Source organism: Coloeus monedula, assembly GCF_965178545.1.
Source record: "Coloeus monedula genome assembly, chromosome: 2".
NCBI lineage: Eukaryota > Metazoa > Chordata > Aves > Passeriformes > Corvidae > Coloeus > Coloeus monedula.
This window is the reverse complement of record NC_138782.1, coordinates 1150402-1171018: the sequence shown is the minus strand read 5'-3', so window position 1 is coordinate 1171018 and position 20617 is coordinate 1150402. Positions and strand designations below refer to the sequence as shown.

General features: G+C 48.7%; 1 protein-coding gene across 4 annotated transcripts in view; it reads left to right on the top strand.

Annotated features, from left to right (window-relative positions):
- RALGAPA2 (Ral GTPase activating protein catalytic subunit alpha 2) overlaps positions 1-20617 on the top strand; it is a 93765-nt gene that overhangs the window by 34094 nt on the left and 39054 nt on the right. For 3 of the 4 annotated variants that reach the window (XM_082303459.1, XM_082303458.1, XM_082303456.1), the window contains 13 exons: positions 3665-3793; positions 5028-5156; positions 5704-5762; positions 6042-6150; positions 6504-6614; positions 6943-7011; positions 7179-7316; positions 7784-7967; positions 8728-9499; positions 9775-9846; positions 10821-10944; positions 11755-11910; positions 18510-18668. In XM_082303459.1, coding sequence (XP_082159585.1) covers positions 3665-3793; positions 5028-5156; positions 5704-5762; positions 6042-6150; positions 6504-6614; positions 6943-7011; positions 7179-7316; positions 7784-7967; positions 8728-9499; positions 9775-9846; positions 10821-10944; positions 11755-11910; positions 18510-18668 — 2211 coding nt within the window. The remainder of the gene's footprint in view (positions 1-3664; positions 3794-5027; positions 5157-5703; positions 5763-6041; positions 6151-6503; positions 6615-6942; positions 7012-7178; positions 7317-7783; positions 7968-8727; positions 9500-9774; positions 9847-10820; positions 10945-11754; positions 11911-18509; positions 18669-20617) is intronic. The other variant, XM_082303457.1, reaches the window with a different exon arrangement.

Below are 20617 nucleotides of genomic sequence, written 5' to 3'. Positions count from 1 at the left end.
TTAACGGACAGCACGTTTCCAGTAGGGACAAACAAAAGTCCAAATGCCAGGGTCTCACAGGAACTCTCACATCCCCCTCTGCTCGCCCCAAGCAGGCTAAGTGGGAAGCACTGGAGAAAATAGCTGCAAGATTGACTGGAAGCGAGGGGGGCAGCCAGGTCCTGCCAGTTGCAGGAGCTGTGCATTCTGAAATGGTTTTGGTAGTCGTGTTCTTTTCTGTTTATTTTGCCCTAATTCATTTGACCTTGCCAAGTGGCTTCCATCCCACCCGGACTCCTGCTTTGTGGTCGGTGGGTGCTCTGTCTGTCAGAGCTCGGAGCAGTGCCACCAGGGGCATTTGGGAGAGAGGAGTGTGGTGACACAAAGCCACCTCCACATGCCAGGCAGTGCCGTGGCCTCGGCACCCACACTTTTGTCCCTGTATCCACTGGCTGCTCAGGGACTGCTCTGCATGTGCACAAAACAGAAGATTCATCCCAGTCCTTAATCCCAGTGGTCTCCCCGCTTGTGAAAGTATGGAACGTGCTCCAAAATGGGAGAAATTAAAAAAGGCTCCCTCCATTGTGTTGCAGCCTCGAGGGACTTGAGCAAACATAACTGGTTTGGGGTTAGGTCTTACCTGGCACCTTGAAATGGAGTTTTCTGATAAGCCAATCCTGGATCTCCTGAGCTTGTCAAAATACTTCATAAATTTTTATTGGAACTTAATTTTTGACAAGTTAACTCTTAACCTCAAATGTAGCAATAGGTAGGGGAAACTTGGAATAAGTAAGCGGAAATGTTTGTTCCTTTAAAGTAAAAGAGGAAAAGGGAAGATTTACCACCTAAGTCTTCTGTAAATTAATAATCTTTCCCGTGATGTAGAGCTCAGCTGCCAGTGAGGTGTCTGTTGGTGAGGAACAGAGTGAACTTTCAGTGAAAAATCCGTGTTGTTCCTTCCTGTTGAGGGACAATTGGAAACGTGAGGAAGGCAGCTGGCGGGCTATTCGGTTACACCTGTAATCTGCAAAAGCTTGGAACAAAAATTAGGTGAAGAATATTTTTGCAATTGACCTTTCAGCGAACTTGCATAAATTTATTTCGCTTACTCAGTGGATGTTCATGACCTTATAATTTGAATTACTAGATTAACCTATACTGAAATACGATGCCATTTATAGGGTTAATGCATTTGAGAAGGACACGCATGTGATTGCCCCCTCCTCTCCCCTCTCCCCCCAGCTTTAACACCACAGAGCATCATTTTGAATTGAAATAGTCCGTAATGGTCCTTTTTTTCACTTTTCTTTAACAACATGAACGCTAAATTATAGCTGTGCAATTATGTAAACAATGGAAATGCTTCCAGAATGAATACTTCCTTTTAAATTTTCATTTTGTGTAATTGCTGAAAGGTTTGGAGCCATAATAAACCAAAATTATTTTACACATTTGTCGTTCTAAAGGTCAATTATGAAAGGAGTAAAGCAACAACACTGTGCGGAACGAGTAAACCAATTTCCATGGCCATCACCATATGTTTTTCTTATGGCTTGTGTTTTCCAGTTGCTGTGTACATAGCATTCAATTAAAGTGATTCATTGACTAGGCTGGAGCTGCTGCCCGGAGTTTACGTTACAGGGAAGGGAAGGAAGCGGCCCGGCTCTGTTTGAGTTACCTGATTTTGCGGTATCGCTGATAGCACAGATGTTCTCGCTCCCTCGCCTTCTCACAAGCCTCTCTCTGCTGATAAGCTCCAAAGCTACCAGACTGCTGCCCCGGATCCTGTTTGGTTGCGAGCTGGGTGCTTTGCTGATGGGGAAAGGGGGAAAAGCCTGGCGGGTTACCTGTGAGCGCCCTGCTGAGCAGAACAGCAGCGCCGCGGGCGGGGCACAGCCTGCCTGGGCCTGAGCTGGGCTGCAGTCCCCCAAAGGGGGGTGAGTGCCTGAGCTGAGCCTGGCTGAGCGGGTCAGAGGGAAGGCGAGGACTGCTTCAAGAGCTTCTCAAAGTAAATTTTTGCTTTAGGGAAAATGATTTATTTTTAGCAGCGCTGCATCTCGTGACCAGCGAGCGGATCCCTGCAGCCCCACTCCTGCAGCCTTTGGGAACATGTGTGCTGTCACAGCATTCGTGTATTACAGGAACAGTTTTGTGGTTCTTCTTTATTCTGTATTGGGAGCGTTCTGAGCCAGGGAGTAGGGAGCAGAGCCAGAATCCCTGCCCTGGTGTGTGGCAGATGGGAGCGCTGGGGTGAGGACGGGAGTTAATGCAGTTGTTTGGAGCGGTTCCCTGCGCTCCCCGGCCAGGTTAGCCGGGGCTCCTTTATTGTGGCACATGGCAGCAGCAGCAGCCTGCTCCCATCTGCTGCCCTGAGCAGGGGCCAGCCCTGCCGTACCTGGCCCTGCTGTACAGGTGTGGCGTGCCGGACCAGCACAGAGCGTTAATCAGCCCTTAATTATAACGAGGTGGGTCCTTTGTTCTGCTCCGACTGAGAGTTTACCTCCCGGCTTTATGAGCGGCTGCATCCATCCGCTCTGGTTCTCAATGTTTGCATTGACCCGTATTGACTCAAAATGTATCAAAGGAAGTGATTAAAACGAGTTTAAACATTAACTCGAGTGGCATTTTAGCTTATTCAGGAAAGTGAAAGCATTATCTGCTACTGTGTTAAGAACTAATACTGTTTATTTAAATATATAACAGTCGTTTCATAGGATGCTGCTGTTGAAAACACTTTGTGGAACACTAAGTAGGGGCTGTGTGGGGCTTTAAGAAAATAGCGCTGATGTTAAAGCACCTCTTCATGTAGAGAAAGTTGGGTTGGCTTTAGCTTCTGCTGTGGAGATTGAGCACGAGGACAGTCTGGGGCTCTTCAGTTCATTCAGGCTGTCATTGACACATCATGAAACCAGTAAGGATGGACATGAAAAAAGGGTTTTCCTTTGCAGCTTTTCAAAATTTTATTGAGTGAAAGATTGTTTTCTACTCAGTATAGAAATAGCTTGATCTAACTCTTCAGCAAATACAGTGTTGCAGGTAAGGATTGTGTAAATTTTACGCCTAACTTTAAACCTGCTGAAAGCCTGTAGGGGAAGGAATCTTAACTCAAATAGAGGAACTTCGCTCTGGTTCAGAGAGAGCGTGAAGACTTGAAGCGTGGAAGGATTAAAGATGAAATGCTTATCTTGAATGTACTCTGTACCACAGGGTGATGATGAGCAAAGCTGGGGCTGTTGCTCTGTTCCTTCAGGGCACAGGGAGCAGGCAGGCCTTGGGGGGGCAGCTTGTGTTCTTGTGGCACGGAATTCTGAGAGGTTTTAGGAACTAGCTCCTCTGGACTGCGGCAGTGCTTCATCTTAAATCCATTAAACGTTTGGATGCTTGAATCTAAAGTCTTGTTTGACAGAATGGTTGTGCTGAGGCACAAAGAGACACAGCTGCATGGTGTGGGTTTTTAATAGGAATTTAGGGGCACAAAAGTTACCAAAGTACCAAATGCGCTTTTGTTACTCAACGCCCCTGGAGTGGAAGGTGGTGGTTACGTGGAGGTCAGTCTGCACACAGAGCTCTGGAAATTTCCACCTCGATCAGTGTGGGACTAGCGAACCTCAAAGTTACATCTTCTCGAAGTCTCCCTTTTGCTTTTCGGCTTTCTGGCTTTTCTCACAGGTGCCTTCTCTTGCAGGACATCCTGAACACCGTCATAAAGCACTGCCCACCGTGGTTCTTCTTCCTGGGCCTGCCTGGCTTCACCATGCTGATCAGGGACTTCCTGGGGGCGGCCGCGCGCGTGCTGAGCACGGACACGCCGGAGGTGAGCAGGGCTGGCTCCGCAGAGCCGCGCTGCCGGGGCTCTGGGGGTGGGTATGTGAGCGTGTGAGATCCTGGGATAAGGCACCGCACTGGTACTGCTGAGGTGTTTCATCCAAAGGCTGAGGTGCAAGGAAAGCGCGTCCCGGCAGCGTGAGCTGCGTTGCAGCGAGCAAACACCGAGAGCGGGGAACTCTTGGGGTGATGCAGCATCTCTGGCTAAATGTCAGCACTGATAGAAATGTGACTCTAAATGATTAAGTTATTGAAGGGTAAGTAAAATAGCAAATCAATGGTGGGTTGCCAAAATAAAGGTAAAGGTCGGGCAGTCCTGGGAAAAACAGGAAAGCTCTGTTGCATGCGGAACACCAGCTCAGGGGAGACCTTTCTGTCTGTTCTGGCTCAGGGCTTTTGCTGCTGCTCTTGACATTTGCGTGGCTGAGCAGGTGGCCGTGCACAGGGCTGCAGCCCTCTCCCGCTTCAGCAGAGCTGGAATGGTGAGCCCAGCCACACTTCCTCCGTCGGCCCTCAAAGAGCTTGATCGGCCTCACTGTTGATCCAAAGCTTAAAGGGCTAATAAGAAATGGATGCTCGATTTTTCCGAGGAAAAAAACAAACCAGGACACCCCCTTCCCTTTCTCCTGCATGCGTAAAACTGGGTGTGCCTTGTGTTTCCAACATTACACAGTAGCTAATGTGTTTATAGCTCGTGCCATGGTGCTTTTGATGGTTTTATTGGAGTAGAGGTCTCCCTGCGCGTTGGTATCACCTACGCAGTGAGCGAGAGTGGGGTGTGCACCCACTCTGTGCCACAGGATCGCCTCACAGCAGTGCTGGATGAGTGCTTCAACTCCTCACTCAGCTGTTCCTCAGAGGTACTTTGTTGGCATCAAACGGCTGATTGTCAGATTGGGGAATGAGGGGAAGTATTAAAGATGTAGGACGTGCTCAGGAGTGGGGCTGGGTGCTGCTGGAGGAGCAGCTCAGCCCCACCAAGAGAACAGAGCAGCACAGCAGAAAAAGCAGGGGCGGGAGGGTGTGTGTTAGGTAGTGCCTAAACCCAGCTCCTGCTGGAGTTGGGAAGGAAAAGCTCCTGGAACGTGTTCCCTGAGGCACCCGAGTGCTGCACGGTGAGCGCAGCAAGCTGAGGATGGCAGTGCACGCTGGCCTAGAGCTGAAGGCACCTCCATGTGTGGAGGGTTTTTAGGGAATATTTCTGCTTGCTTGCCCTTCTCCAGGCTCCCCGTTCCGAAGCTCACACCATCCTTGGTGCTCTTGTGTGCTTTCCAAATACCTACCAGGGAATCCCACGGTTGGGACCCGTTTCAGAAGCCAGTGAGAGCATCACGGGAACTGCAGATGTGAAGGTAAAGCCACATTCACTGTAAATCCTTAGGTACCTAACCTGGTTTTACTGTGCAGTGACTTCATTCCTGCCCAAATGGTTGCCCTCACACAAGCCTCGGCCTCCTGTTCTTGCTTTCTTCATCAGGCCTCGGAGACTCACTGGAGGTGTCTTAAAACTGTCCTAATTTTACAAGTGTCTTTTCTGTAGTAAACAATACACTAAATTTTTCATGACGTGTTTTGGTTAGAACCTAAACACTGCAGTTTGTATGAAGCCACCACCACTTGTTGTTCGTAGCTGCCCCGTGACACTGGAAATGAATTGATTTCCTCTTGCTGCCTGTACACGAGTCGTCAGTTGATTTGATTTGTCTCCACGAGGGCCTGTATATTTGAGTTGTAATTGGTGTTTCTCCCTTGACAAAATACAATTGGCATGAGATAAAGATGCTTTAGCAACAGACTTGAGAATTGAAGTGACTTCATCTCTAACTATGTCATAAATTAAACAGCTTTAAAGTAGATGTATGAAAAACATGCTTATTCTAATTTATTTTGTTATTTTAGTATTGCCTCATAAGCATTTTATTGAAGAATGCTGCAGAGGAGCCAAGTGAAGCTGCAAGGTAAAATACTGAGTAAAAGAAATGGGAAAACTGTAGAATTGGTTAGGTTGGAAAAGACCTTTAGCATTATCAAGTCCAACCACTTATGGCTTGGAAAAGCCTTTTCTTGCTGCTTATTTTCTGCCGCTGCCTTGTGGTTTGGTCCTGTGAAGTGGAGCCTTACTGTGCACCATGAAGGTGCTGGCCTCTCATCTCTCTGCATTTTTTCTTCCCCCCCCCACTCCCACTAAATATTCCTCTGAAATTTCTGCCAAGCTTCCCCTTTTTCTTTCCACCAAGGTGCATAGCCATCTGTGGCCTCGGAGTGTGGATATGTGAGGAGCTCACGCAGCACACAAACCACCCCCATGTGAAGAAAGCCATCAATGTCATAGGTGTGACACTGAAGGTATTGCTGTGGCAGGCTCTGATCACTGGGCTTTGGGAAAAAAAGGCATTTTCACTTTGCAGATGGTCACTGGTGGTCTGAGGCTCAGGCTGCTGCTGTGGTATCCTGTGCAAGCATGCAGAATATTTGCCAAAATAGCCCGTGTGCCTAGAGACTCTTCCCTGGCAAACTCACGTGAAAGATCACGCAACCACTGTCAAACCTGGTGGTTCCTGACGCTGACCATGTGATTTCACAGCGCTAACACTGCTTGCTGTTTGCAGAGATGCAAAACAACGAAGCGTAGAAAAGCTAAATGCGTTGTATTGTATCTGGACATTTTATCTGGCTTTTGATCAGCTTTTTTCTTCCAGTTTTCCAGCAAGCTGGTAGCTCGGGTAGCCTGTGATGTCCTTCAGCTGCTGGTGTCTTACTGGCAGAAGCTTCAGGAGTACGAATCCTCCCTGTGCCGGAAAATTACCGAAGTACGTCAGATTCTTTGAAATGCTTGTGTGGAAATCATGTGCAAAGTTGTCTCAATTCCTTCCTTGGGCTGCTGTGATTTTGTTAACTCCTCCTTTTTTTCATTATTAAGAATGTACTTGCTACACTCCCTGGACCAGTGCAGGTCCCTCATTTGTAGCAAATTGTTTGTGAAGTGCTCAGTAACACGTTTCCTTTTGCTTGGACATTGACTGGTGCAGGCAGTTGGATGCTCCTACTGAACCTGTTCCATACCCTGTGCAGTGAGGGTCTGTCTCTGCAGAGGAAGAAGCCGAATGCCTTTCTGACACTTTGTTTGTTTGGCTGTAGATCCTCGTGGCCACCATTGCGTTTCTCCTGCCGAGTGCCGAGTACTCCTCTGTGGAAGCGGATAAGAAGGTGTGTCGCTGCAAAGAGCTGTCTCCATTCTTTGTGCTCTTTGAGGGGGGTTTTAAATGAGGTCGCTCCGAACCACAGTTGAATTTTAAACTTTCCAACTCATACCTTAGAGTCTGGGTGAATTTATTAGAACGTACCTAAACACCACGTTCTGTTCTCTTATTCAGTTCATAGTTTCGCTGCTGCTGTGCTTGCTGGACTGGTGCATGGCACTGCCCGTGAAAATGCTGCTGGAGCCTGTGTCTGCTGGCGCCGTGGAGGATCAGCATGCATCCAGAGCTCCTTTGCTGGATTACATTTACAGAGTGAGTACGGGAAGGAACGTTGTTTGCTCTGCCTGGCTGCTTAAAAGATGCCTTTCACACACCCTGAAGGCACAGAAGCAAATTTATCAAGCTCTAGAAAATCATGGCATGATGAGAAGTCACAAATGCAGAATGCTAAAAAGATAAGACAAGGTGTAGAACAGACAGGGGATGGTGGAGACCAAGGTGAAATGCTTAAAACAATGAGCCTGGGAAAATCATCTTTGCAGAAATACTTGGATTCTTTGAAGTGGGCTGTAAAAACACAAACTGGGCCCTGAAGCGAGCTGTTGAAGTCCAGAACCGGTGCAGATACGGAGACTGTTAATTTAGAAGTGCTGTTAATTTGGACACAGATGGGCTTTGTAGTGTGTCCTGGCTTCCCCGGTGTCGGAGCTGGGGGGGCCCTGCTCGCTGGGGCTGCTGGGGGCTGGCCTGGGTCAGTCACTGGCTCGGTGCCCCCACAGGTCCTGCACTGCTGCGTCAACGGCTCCAGCACCTACACGCAGCAAAGCCACTACGTGCTCAGCCTGGCCGACCTCTCCTCCTGCGACTACGACCCCTTCCTGCCCCTGGGGAACGTCAGGAGCTCGGAGCCAGCCCAGTGTCCCTCCTCCACCGACTTGGGCGACCTGCTCACCGTGGCTGAAGGTAAGGGAGTGCCCAGAGCACGGGCTGGGCCAGCATGTGTGTGCAGCAGCTGGTCAGTAGTGTTCCAGGTTCCATCTCTGCCTTGAAAACGTGCTTCTCCTTACTGCACGTAGCAACTGTTCCTTCAAAACTGGGCAGAGCTCTCTCCGGGTGAATTCCAGTTGCCTCTGTGATAGGATGTTTGAGTTTGTTGCCAATGCTGCTCCTTAGAACAAATTTCTGTTTCGAAGATGTAAAGGGAAAGAGAAATGCTGTGAACCACAGAAAAATGGTTTTAGATTGAATATGAAAAAACCCTAGAAGTTAGGAGGTTTCTGGCTATAGGAGGAGTAACATTCCCACAGGAGAAGTGGAGGCACAGTGTATCACAGAGCACAGTCACTTTACGAAATACAATGTATGTGCCCGTGCTGAGGGGAGCATCTGAGTGTCCAGGAGGTCTCTCCCTGCCTCACCCAAGACTCTCCCTCCTGCCAGGGATGGAGGAGCATTGCTTTGCAGTGACATCTCTGGTTTACCTTGGCTTTTGGGCCATGGCACCCTCCTGCTCCGATGTCTGTGGGGATGTGGTGAAGTAAAACAAAACCGTGGGACAGGTAGGATTTCTTGGAAAGCTGTTGGAAGTAGTTCCTTGAACAGGAAGGATCAGGAGGTCAGACAAGGCGAGCTGCTGTAATGTGGCAGAAATCTGCAGGAGCTCCTTCTGTATTGCCTCTCGTTGCTCTTACCGATGGCACTGTGTTTTCATTGATCGTTTCAGAGAAGAGGAGGAGGAATTTGGAACTGATCCCTCTCACGGCGCGGATGGTTATGACTCACCTGGTGAATCACCTGAGCCACTACCCGCTCAGCGGAGGCCCCGCCATCCTCCACAGCCTCCTTAGCGAGAACCACGACAACTCCTACGTGGAGAGCTCCGAGCTGTCCTCGGAAGTGTTCCGGAGCCCCAACCTGCAGCTGTTCGTGTTCAACGACAGCACTCTCATCTCTTACCTCCAAATCCCTGCCGAGAGGAAGGCGGGCGCTGAGCCGGCAGCGGCCCCCTCGGACGTGAGGGTGATCGTCAGGGATATCTCAGGGAAGTACTCTTGGGATGGCCGGGTGCTGTACGGGCCTCTGGAGGGCTGCCTGCCGCAGCGCAGCACGGCCAGCGCCTTCGTCGTCTCTGGCGACGCGGAGCAGCGCTCCCTCTCCCAGAACGACGTTTCCCAGGCGGAGGAAGGAGAAGACGCCCTGGACCAGCTGCTGGAGAGGATTGGGAGCACCAGCCCCGAGTGCCTTCTGCACCCGCAGCGCAAGCTGAACGAGCCGTCGCCGCCGCCCTGCGGGATGAGCCCCGAGCAGGAGCGCGCCATCACCGAGGCGCTGCTGAGGCAGAGCGCCCAGGAAAGGGCGTTCATGCTGGAGTGCGGCTCGGACTGCAGCATGAGGGTGGCCCGCCAGGAGCCACCGCCTCCTGCCGAACCGCAGGCCTCCTTCTATTTCTGTCGGCTGCTGCTGAATGACTTGGGAATGAACTCCTGGGACAGAAGGTAGGAAGGGAGGATCCAGAATGTGCTTGTAGTAGGGTACTCTTCTCACTTTTCATCCCCAAATGTGTACGTGCCTAAGAAAACGAGCATTGTGTCGCTGGGGGCTAGAGCAGAGTTTTGAACTTCAGTGATTATTTGAAACAGGGGTCAATAGATGGTGTATAACAATCATTTTAAGAAATCATGTCGTGTTAATTCTCTCAGCTACTTGGATGACAGAATGCTGTGTCTGCACTGTTGCATTCGCCTTCAAACATTTTTTTATTTACTTTTAGAAAAAGCTTTCATCTGCTGAAGAAGAATTCAAAATTGCTGCGAGAACTGAAAAATCTGGATTCCCGCCAATGGTAGGTGATGTGTGGTGAACACACCGTTGATAAGGTTTGTGTTTCCCAAGGAAGAATGAGTCACCAGAGCCAAAGCTTCATTCCCAGTGAATCCAAACATTGGTATGAAAATCGGACTGTTTGTTTCTCCAGAGTTCTGTAGCCTGCATGGAGGAGCCACCCGCACTGGCACGTTCTCTGCGTACGGAGATTTCCAAATCAGTGGCAAATAATGAGACAGATTTTTTTTCAAGTTTGCTTTAGCTGAGAGGGGAGGGAATCAAATTGTTTGCGTCCTGGATTCAGCTGACACAGAACAGCATTTTCTACAGGATGAGCCATGTGTCAGGAGCCATACTTTGGGGGGTGATCTACCCAGAACTGCTCCTCAGCCAGGAAGTGACAGAATGGAGTTCTGGATGTTGCGTTTTATTTTTCATTACTCGGCATAGAGCTGTTTGAAGAACAGCTGCAGCACTGCGGAGTTCTGAGTTCCCTCTATCCCAACAATTTCCGTATCAAACGCACTTTGCTTGCTTTCAAGGAAGCCAGCTGTCCCTGTCAGCATTGTAAAACTCAGCCCAGGGTCCAAAAGTCAATGTTTCTTCTGCCTTGTATGTCATCACCCTGTAATTAAGATTCTGTAGGTCAAATTATGCTCCCATTAACACCTGTGCCACCTCGCTGTCTGTGCAGTGCTGCACAGATCTGAGTCATTAACCCTGTAATTGGAATTTGGTCACCAGTTCTGTGGCTGGTGCACAGGAGGAGCAGGCTTGACTCTGCTCTTGGAGCTGGGGTCTCTGCAGTGGGGTTTTGGTGGCAGGGAAATGGGGGGACATCTGAAAGCGACTATGTTTTGTGTGCCTAAGAGAAGTGGGTGTACGGAGCTAAATGTGGGCACCTGCTCGTATGTTTGGAGTGCAGGGGAATCTGAAAAACAATTTGGAGCTGAAACTTCTTGAACTTTGATTTATTTTTCCGTCTCGTGGCAGTCGTGAGACTCACAAGATCGCCGTGTTCTACATCGCCGAGGGACAGGAGGACAAGTGTTCCATCCTGGCCAACGCAAGGGGAAGCCAGGCATATGAAGATTTTGTTGCTGGACTGGGCTGGGAGGTAACAGCCGTAAATTTAGACAAGCTGCCACGCTGCTGGTGGCACTGCACAGCTGTTAGTTCACCAAAAAGAAAATTTCTCGACACGCTGATGGCTTGGCTGCTTTTTAGCTCTTGCCGTGGTCAGGGCACACACTCAGCACAGGAGTTCTTTATGACGTGTGCAGGTTTCATTTGCTTTGTCAGAATGGCGTGTCGCCATCTAAATGCCATCAACATTTTTGGGTTTGGGAAATACAGAGTGTTTGGGAAATACCCAAGTGCCACAGGGAGATGCAGCATCCTCAGGCTGGTGCTGTCGGGAAAGCAAACATGCCTTTGGACTTGGGCTTGACTTCAGAGAGGTGTTTCTTCTGATTAAACTTCTGGAATAATTTCTTGTGAGGTTTTTCTCTCTGTACAAATCTTCAGTTTCTTCTGCAGTTTTTCTGGTTCTTTTTCTCTCTGCCTCTTGTGGCGCTCCTGGCAGTGGGAGCTGTGAGCCCCACAGAGCCCTCAGCCAGCAGCGTGTGGCAGAATGCTGTTGTTTCCTTGCTGCTGTTTGCTGGAGGAAGGTAAAATTGCTCGATAGATGATGGCTCAGGAGCTAGTTAAGAGAGATTTACTTCTAGTAAATGTCAAATGCAGGCACGGAAAAGACAAATCTAATGGGAAGATCGCAGAGCTGTAGGGGAAGACTTTTTCTTTTGCTCTGGAATGGCTGCTGAGACCTGGGGTGGTGATTTCATTAATCTTGATACAGAAGTAAACGCTGACTGTGCATCAGTCTTTTCAGATTGCTGCTGTTTGTTTGTGCCTTTGGCTCCTTCAGGTCGACCTATCCACGCACGGCGGGTTCATGGGCGGCCTGCAGCGCAACGGCAGCACGGGGCAGACCGCGCCCTACTACGCTACCTCCACCGTGGAGATCATCTTCCACGTGTCCACCAGGATGCCCTCGGACTCGGACGACTCACTGACCAAAAAGGTAAAGGCCTTGCAGTGCGTTTTGCACCACTGCAGTCATCAAGTGCTTCGGTGAAGGTTTGAAGTGGAAGCAGCTTGTGCTAACTGGCCCTGGCCGGCCGTCCCTGCAGTGCCACGTGGTGCTCCGCAGCTGGGTTAGCTGAATTAAATGGCATCTAAATTCTGGGTTCTGAAACACAATTAACATTTCCATGGTAGCCTCAAATGCCACTGTGAGTAATAATATTAGCAATAATTTCATTTGTACGTTGTCTGCCTGCCAAAACTGCTGTAGGTTGGTAGAACAAAACAACCAAATGTGGCATCGTGAAACCTTCCAGACAACTCGTCCCATGTGGAACAGTAAAGCAAAAAGGGGGCGGGGGGTGGGTGACAGGCTCAGGAACCCAAGCAGCCAGCTGAGGGTTCAAGCCAGTAGCCAGTTAGGCACAACTCCGGCAAGCAGCCTCTGCTTCAAAGACAGCCAGAACCCAGCCCAAAATTCTGTTGGTATCGGTGCTTAATTGTTTGTCTTTCCTGACAAGGAGTGATTTGAGATTATGCTGTTTGCCAGCTGCTGCTTACAGTCAAAGGAGATTTTTGAGGCATACCAAATCTCTGCCTTTTTAATGAGGATTGGCAACTTGTCCTGCAGAGGTTGTTAGCGTGCGTCAGTAACGCTGTCCAGTCCACCATGGGATGCTGCTCTGCTCTGGGAATTGTCTGTACCACTGTCACTGAGTGACTGCGTTTGGTGTCCAGTTAGTTTCAGAATGACACGTGCTTTTCTTTGCAATATAAAGGTGGAGTTTCTGGTTACTGGTTCTGAAAAATTGCCCAGCATTTCATACTAAAGTCAGATCTTGTCTTTTTTACCGTGACATCCGTCATTTAAAGAGAAGAAAAAGAAAAGCAAGCAAAGCGACGTGTTTCTCTTTCCGTGTGTACCTCACTACTTTTGTGGATACAAGGCTGTGGAGAAAAGTACTCCCAGTGCTTCAGGATGGAGCAGTGGGGCAGTGGTGTGTAGGACAGGGCTGTAGAGTCTCTGGGACCCTGCCAGGGTGGGACTGTCTGTATTTTTATTGTTCCTGACCTGTGTTTGTCCAGCTGCTAGACCAGAACTCCAGTGATGAATGATTTACAGTTTCCCTAGGCAACATGTTCCATATTCCTATGCTCCACTGCTTGTGCCATGAAAAAAATCTCTTGTAGGGGCTACTTTGCTTCAATTTAAGCCTGTTGATTCTTACCCTATTTCACATGGATACGAAGGACAGATTATTTTGCAGCAGACTTACGCATGTCTGACAACTGCTGCCATGTCTTTCCCAGACCTGTTTTTCCTACACAAACTGTGGCCATTTATTTAGCCTAATCTTCCCTTCCTTGTAAGTCTTGGCTCCTGGGTTTTGTGGAAGCGTGGCAAAGACACTGGGATGTGGTCTGGCTGTTGAGTAGTTCATCACCTGGGAGGAGGAGAGCACAGTGTGGCAGAGCTACCACAAGGGGAAGATGGGGTTTGTCTGCAAACAGCCTGCTTATTCTCCTAATTCTCGTTCATGTTAGGGGCTATCACAGCCACTGAGAGTTACTCTGTTTGTCTTCCCTGCTTTCACTCTATGAGAATCTGAGAAACAGAAAGCAAAAACATTTAGTAGCTGTCAGTCTCCAAGTTTCATGGTGCCAGGAGGCCAGGCCAGCTCCAGCACATGCTGAAAATACCGCAAAGGGATTGCTCTGGGACCCTTCAGGAAAACCTGAGATCTGCTGTCGGAATGGAATCCTGCAGGGATCAAACTGGGAATTCCAGTGAAGGACAAAGCTCTGAGCAAGCTCGTGGACCTGAGGGAGCTGCAAGCAGTGGCTCAGAGCAGATGACTTCCAGAGGGCTTTTTAATGCATACTCGTCCGTGGTTCCACACACAACAGTTCCATTGAGTTTGTCACAGCTCTGCTGTGAGCAAGCAGTGCAGTTCTGTGCAGATCAGCGTGGGCTGTCGGCAGATTTTACAGAGCTGCAGCTGCGAGCGGAGCAAAGGTGCGTGCGTTTCAGAAGCACTGCAGTTTCTGGAAGGTGGACAGTTCTCTGGGCTTAGGTCCCTGCCTCAGATTGTCGGGACAGAATGTCCCGGTTAAAAAGATTGTATTTATTGCTTCCTGCCATTAATGCTTTTTTTTCATGGGAGTGTGGGAGAGAAAGATGGATTCCCATGGCATTCATTCCGTTCCTGCTCCTGCTAAGAACTGTACCTGGTGATACGGGACAGTGGTACTGGGAGGAGGAAACCTTACCAGGATGCAGTGGGGGCCACAACTTCTGTTTCCTTGCCCTCCCTCTGGGATCTAAGGTCGTCCCCCCAATCTCTGAAATCTATGGGATTGCTGTGGGGTTTCCTCTCTGCTTATTTTGCCTCAGACCAAGAGAGGCTTCGTCCCTGTCAGCACGCTCCGAGCTGAACAGAAGGACTGAGCACCTGCTGGCCTGCAGAGCAGTAGCAAGGCCATAAATTCTGGGGGCTGGGGAATTCAGCAGATGCGGTAATTTTACTGAAATGTGTTATTGTGGTTCTTTTATTTTTACTGAACGAAACGATAAATGAAGTTCTGGTATGAATTCCCAAGAATAGGTGTGTTTCCACTGGGGATGAACTTGGCCCCCTTGTTTTTGTGCAGTAGAGCTGTCATTTGCAGTCTGCATTTTTTTATTTGAGGTATATTGCTGACATTATATTGCTAATTCATGAGGGAAGAAAGAAAAAAAAAAAAGAAAGAAAGAAAAACCCCTCTCCAAATAAGTCTCAGTCCTGGCAGAAATCTTTTCTAGTGGAGTAAACAAAATCCAGCTGATCTCTTTTGCTGCTGTAGGGTTCAGCGTCATTGGTTCCAAACTTTATCTGTCTGTCTTGTGGCAAGAGTGAAAGTCAATCCCAGGAATGGCATCCTACTGTCCCTGTCTTTTTCTGCTCAAATTGTGCTTAATGGTTTAAAGATGTGCTGCCGAATTTCTCTGTGATTTGTTCTATCTTCTCCATTGTCAGAGCAGAACTTTTTCAATTCAGAAATCTGGTTGCAACCCCATACTGAACTCTTGCTCCTTTGCTGCAGAAATTTGTTAGCTGGGGCTAGATTAGATTTTTAGCAGCTAATCTGACTGCTGTAGGGGTTTGCAGAGTGGGGACAGAGCTGTGCTATTGGATTTGTCCAATTCATTTGACTCCAGGACTATAATTGCACTTATGTCTTACAAGGCTTTTATGGCCTCGGGCTGGCGAGCAGCAGAAAAACAAATTGGCAGTGATACAGTGAGAGTGAAAGGGAATGAAAGGCACACATTATCAGTCCTCCAGGCAGCCCTGCTCTGGCAGGAAGTTCCTTGGTTAATTTACAAATAAAACTTAGATTTTAGGATGGGCACACAGTCAGCCAGACAATGGGGATGTCAGGCCCCACTGTTACTTAGCAAAAGTAGCAGCCCTGCCTCCCCAAAAGCAGGAATTCTTCAGTCAAACAGACGACTCCTCTCTGGAGCCAGCTGGCTGTGTAATGCAATTAGCAGGGAAAGGAGGTCATGCCGGAGGTGTGCACCGTGACCAGTGTCAGCGCTGCCTGCCGGCCGCAGGCACCCGCGGAGCTCGGCGCTGGAGCTGCGCGCCCGGGGCCGCGGGAGGGACAGCCGGGCCAGGGCCCCCGTTAGCCGGGCCAGGGCCCCCGTTAGCCGGGCCAGGGCCCCCGTTAGCCGGGCCAGGGCCCCCGTTAGCCGGGCCAGGGCCCCCGTTAGCCGGGCCAGGGCCCCCGTTAGCCGGGCCAGGGCCCCCGTTAGCCGGGCCAGGGCCCCCGTTAGCCGGGCCAGGGCCCCCGTTAGCCGGGCCAGGGCCCCCGTTAGCCGGGCCGGGGCTCGTTCCTGCGCGCCCACCGAGCACACGCTGCCATTTCCAGGGCTGCCGTTGCCCGCCGCGTTCGCAGAGCCATCGTTCCAGCCTCTCGTTGGGCTTTGCTTCTGATACCGATCTGATTTCGTGGCTGCTTTGGGATTTTTTTTGGTGTAGCCTTTTTCCTTATTCCCCCCCTCCACCCCTGAATTTGGTGGAGAGAGCAGCCTGGAGCTCTGGCTCGGCATGCATCAGCCGTGGGGCTTTGAACATTTCAGCACAACTTGCTGAAGTCCTTCAGGGCACTGAGTCTGCCCCACAGCTGCTGTTTTGAATAAACAACACAGGGAAATAGCAGCTGGCTTATTGTCGCTGATGAGATTATGATAACGGCTTTTTATCAATGAAGTTATCTCTCAATAACAAGTATTTTTGATTAATGCCAATTTTTTCTTTGTAGCATTATACCTTGTAGCTGTGGTGCTTAAGGATGTGTGACTTGGAAACAAGGGCAGTGACGCAAGCTCTAGAACAAGTCACTGGCACACGCCAGTGGGGATCGTGGCAGAGTTAGGGATTCATGAGCATGGCAAGTGTTGGTTCAGCTAAGTTCCCTTCTTCACTGAATTTTGTTCTCAAGGCTGCAGTATCAGTACAAAGTGTTTGATTATTATCAGAACAGTTCCTTGGGATTTTAAGAAGGGTCCCTCGAGCAGTATTTGGACGTGCTTGGATGACTGTTTTTTCGGCAGTATGTGCTGTTTCTCACCTCAAAAGCCATAGGAGGCATGGCAGTACAGAGCCTTTTCTTCAGAAGAGCTGAGCTGGGTTTGTGAATTGCCCTCTGCAACCAGGCAGCGGCACTGCCTTACGGAATTCCGTGTCCACGTTTGCTTGTTGGGCTTCCTACAGCACAGGTTGCTGGGTGCCGCCTTTGTGGGCTCTCTGTGCTGGGAAGCCAGTGCCAGAGCTGGCTTGGGCTCAGCCTCCAAACGTGGGCCCTCGCAAATCCCTGGCCGGGGGCTCACTGAGCTCAGCTGGGCTGAGCTGGGCCCGTCCTTGCAGCGGGGCAGCCTGGCCAGGCACCCTCAGCATCTGGGACCTGCTGTGCACAAAGTCTGCTCACCAGATGGATTTTAGGGGTTTGTAAGACTAAACTTGACATCTTGCTTCTAATCAGTTTGGAGGTGACCTGGCTGCACCTGCTCATGGAGAGTGAGATCAGGATTTTGCCCTGTGTGTAAATTCCTGCTTCCTCTGGTAGACGTCAGCCTGTGGCATTACCAACACGTGTTTTCTTGTATGTTCCTTTGTTTTTACTGGGATTCTGCACAGCTATTGAGGTGACCACCAGAACAGCAACTTCTACTTGTTTTGTACACGTAAGAAGCTCTAATAATAGTATTGTTAATGTTCCCGTGTTTTTTCAAGACAAAAATGGTTCATGTTTTCTTCAAACAGAGCTAAAATTACCTTCTACTCATGGGTGTAAATAAAACGCAATTATTATCTTCTGTCTCATTTAAAATAAGCTGAGGACCTCAGTCCTTCTGTGAATGGAGCTTTACTTGGTTCTGCTGGAATATGAACTGTAAGCCAAGGTCACGGTTGTAGCTTTTTCTTTGATTTTTCACAGTGTGTTGGTTTTGCCACATTTCTCTCGTGACTCAGGGGGTCCAGTTTGGCACCAATACATAGGAGTGAAAGGTTTTCCTTCTAAAGGCACTGCCTGGTTTTGAACAGGGAAGTTTCATCAGCACAGTGTGGGCTGATCCAAAGCGTGCTGGTGTTAGTTGTTATTTACCAGTGAAAGCCACCACCTTCTCTTCCCTTTTTTCTCTTCCCCCACACAGAGTGAAGTAGCAGAGCTTCGTTTTGGCTTCTTTGTTCGGTCTATTGTGCACATTGTTCCAGGGGTAGCACCAAATTGGAGGGTGGGGGGTGTCTTTTAAGCTCTAAGTGGGACTTAAATTCTCTTTATGCTTGGAGCTGGCATTCTGCGTGTGGATTACATTTTAACTTTAAAGCTTACAGTTGAAACCATTGTGCGAGGCTTGTACGTGATTGCCAAATAGTTTTTGCCATCTGTTAGATCACCTCCAGCAGCAGAGCAAACACACACGCACACACACACACAGAGAGGCTCTTGGATGCTTTCTGCGGATGTCATGTTTAAATTTTATCTGTATTTCATGCAACTCTGCTCCAAATGAAAAGGTGTAACTCCCACGGTATTCCCCATTCTTCTCTACGTCGCATTGCCCAGATATTTTGCTGACGTTTCAAGCAGGAGCCCCCTCCAGACACAGTCAGCGAGGAGATGCTTGTGGATAATAAATTCAGTTATAGTGGTTCATGACAGGCAGTTTCTTGACATTCTGAGTCAAGGCATTTCATATTTCTGTGACAGCTGCCTTATTTTAGCTGGAATACAATGCTCTGTTGGTTAATGCTTTGTTCTAGTAATTCGGTTTTCCATCTTAAATCACTGTAGGTAATGTACATTTACATATCATGCTAATGGCTAGTTTGATAATGACTTAATTAAGCCATCAGACAACAATGAGTTCTAAATGAAGCAAATTATTGAGCTGATGCTTTCATGAGCAACTGGAGAAAAACAATATTTTAACTTTTTCCGTAATGAAATATTCCTGCTATCGAGCATTGTAATTCAATTTGTGAGCCGTGACCCCTCCTGAAGCGTGGTTATCGCTCGGATTAATAAAGAGCCAATTTGCCGTTGCAGCTCCGTCACTTGGGAAATGATGAGGTTCACATCGTGTGGTCCGAGCACACCCGCAACTACCGCAGGGGCATCATCCCCACCGACTTCGGGGACGTCCTCATCGTCATCTACCCCATGAAGAATCACATGTTCTTCATTGAGATCATGAAGAAACCCGAGGTACGTTCTGGGTGCTCTGCTGGCTCTGCTGTGTTGTGCAAGTCAGCAGCAGTTACATTGCTCAAGTAAGGCTCGGTGGTTTAGAGTCTGGGGGTTGCTTTTTCCCCAGCGAGTGCAAAACCAGTCTGTGTGATTCGGGTGAAAGATGAGCTGAGCAATGAGCTTACTTTAAAACTGGAGTTACTAATGGTGCTGGCAGTGACTGCTCATTCATTTTATAGCCATACTTAGCACTGAGAGAAGCATTTCAGAGTTCCCAGCCCGCGGAAGTTACTGGGTGAAGGACAGTATTTAGCACCATTGTGAATTTCTTCCGAGGCAGCGAGCTGCTCCCGAGGCGAGCTCCTCGTGTGGTGCTGGGTCAGTGCTGCCCACGCGGTACCGTGCAGAGCCTCGCGCGTCTGCGGGGCTGTCGCTGCCGCCTGCCTGGGTGGGATGGTGTGGGCGTTGGACATCCTGTCACCAAACAAAGTGTGGGAGGCTCGCAGTTGAGACAGCTTTTGGAGAAAATGCCTTTTTTTTTTGCAAAACGTCAGAGGTGTGTGTGTATGTATGTCTGTGCACGGGTATAAAAAAAAGCCACCTCTGCAAGTGCTTGTCTGGTACATCATGGATGCAAAAATATGCATTAAATATACTTTGTGAAGGTAATCAGTGTGATAAACACCTTTTGCCTTATATGAGGGACAGTATTTGTCCAGAGGAGTAACCAGCTGTTCTAGATGCCTCCATCATATCCCTTGTCACCAGCTGCAGACAGTGTTTTTTGAGTTGCAAACGAAGGAGCTGTTAGATGTTGACAACCAGGGGTTTGTCAGTAGACATTTCAAACTTGAAAATTTTCTAGTACCGGGTTGTTGGGGCTTTTTTATACTTCGTGTTGAGCTCTGCAGTTTACTTTTTGAGCATTTTAGCTTTTAGCGTTCCATCAGGGAACTTAGAGAGCCGAGCGTTAGGACAGGCTCGAGACGTCTCTGGAGCGCTGGAGAAAAGCTGTGTCACCTTACATATTGGTCAAAGCCACCCGACGGGCAGCCAGAATAAGAGCTAACTGGAAATTTAGTGTTATCCCTACATTTAAAGTACAAACCATTACAATGTAATAAAATTAATCCAGACATTTCCAGGGCAAGTGTGGCTGACCTTTTGTTCACCAGCTACTGACCCCAGGGTGAATGAAAGAGGCTTGCAGAGAGAAATGTCTGTTGTTTGGCTTCAGTCCCTGGTATTTAAATTGCATTCCCTAATCGAATGAAAAGGCTGTCCTCTCTATCAGGTTACAGAATCCATGGCAACATTTGGCCTTTTATATCCATAATGTTAGCCTTTTTGTTTGCAGCCAAGTAGAGACACCTGGAGCAATGTTAACATTAACCGCTTTAGCATTAATAGCTTCATTATAGAAGAATTTCTGATCAGATAGCTGTTACTTTTGTTATGTTGCTTCAGCTTGTATTGTTTTCATTTTTGATCTCCCTGCTTGGCAACCGGGCAATGATTTGCAAATTTTTTTTGTCTTGATTAATTAAGCAATATAATTATCAGGAACCGTGCTGCAGTCTTTGCCCGACAAAGCTTCGGAGGGAAGACAATAGTAAGTCTGTTAGTGTGAATGCATTCCACGCGTCACAGATGCACGAGGATATTGGGAACAATGAGAGGAAAAGCTGCCTGTGAGAGGGGACAAAGCATGCCAGGCAGGCTCCGCACTGCACATACCGCCAGGGACATGCTGCGGGTTCCCTGGGACACAGATGCCTCGTTAGATTGCAGCTCGTCATCAGAGATTAATTCTCAGCCATTTGGTACAATAATTTACCCATTCCCCACTCTTTTAACTAGTGCTGCTCGCTGTCGAGAGGAAGTCTTTGTGCTCAGAAGGTTTATTTAACCTTGCCTACTTTTACTGCGGGCAACAGAAATAATGATTTTTCTGTTGGAAAAATTGG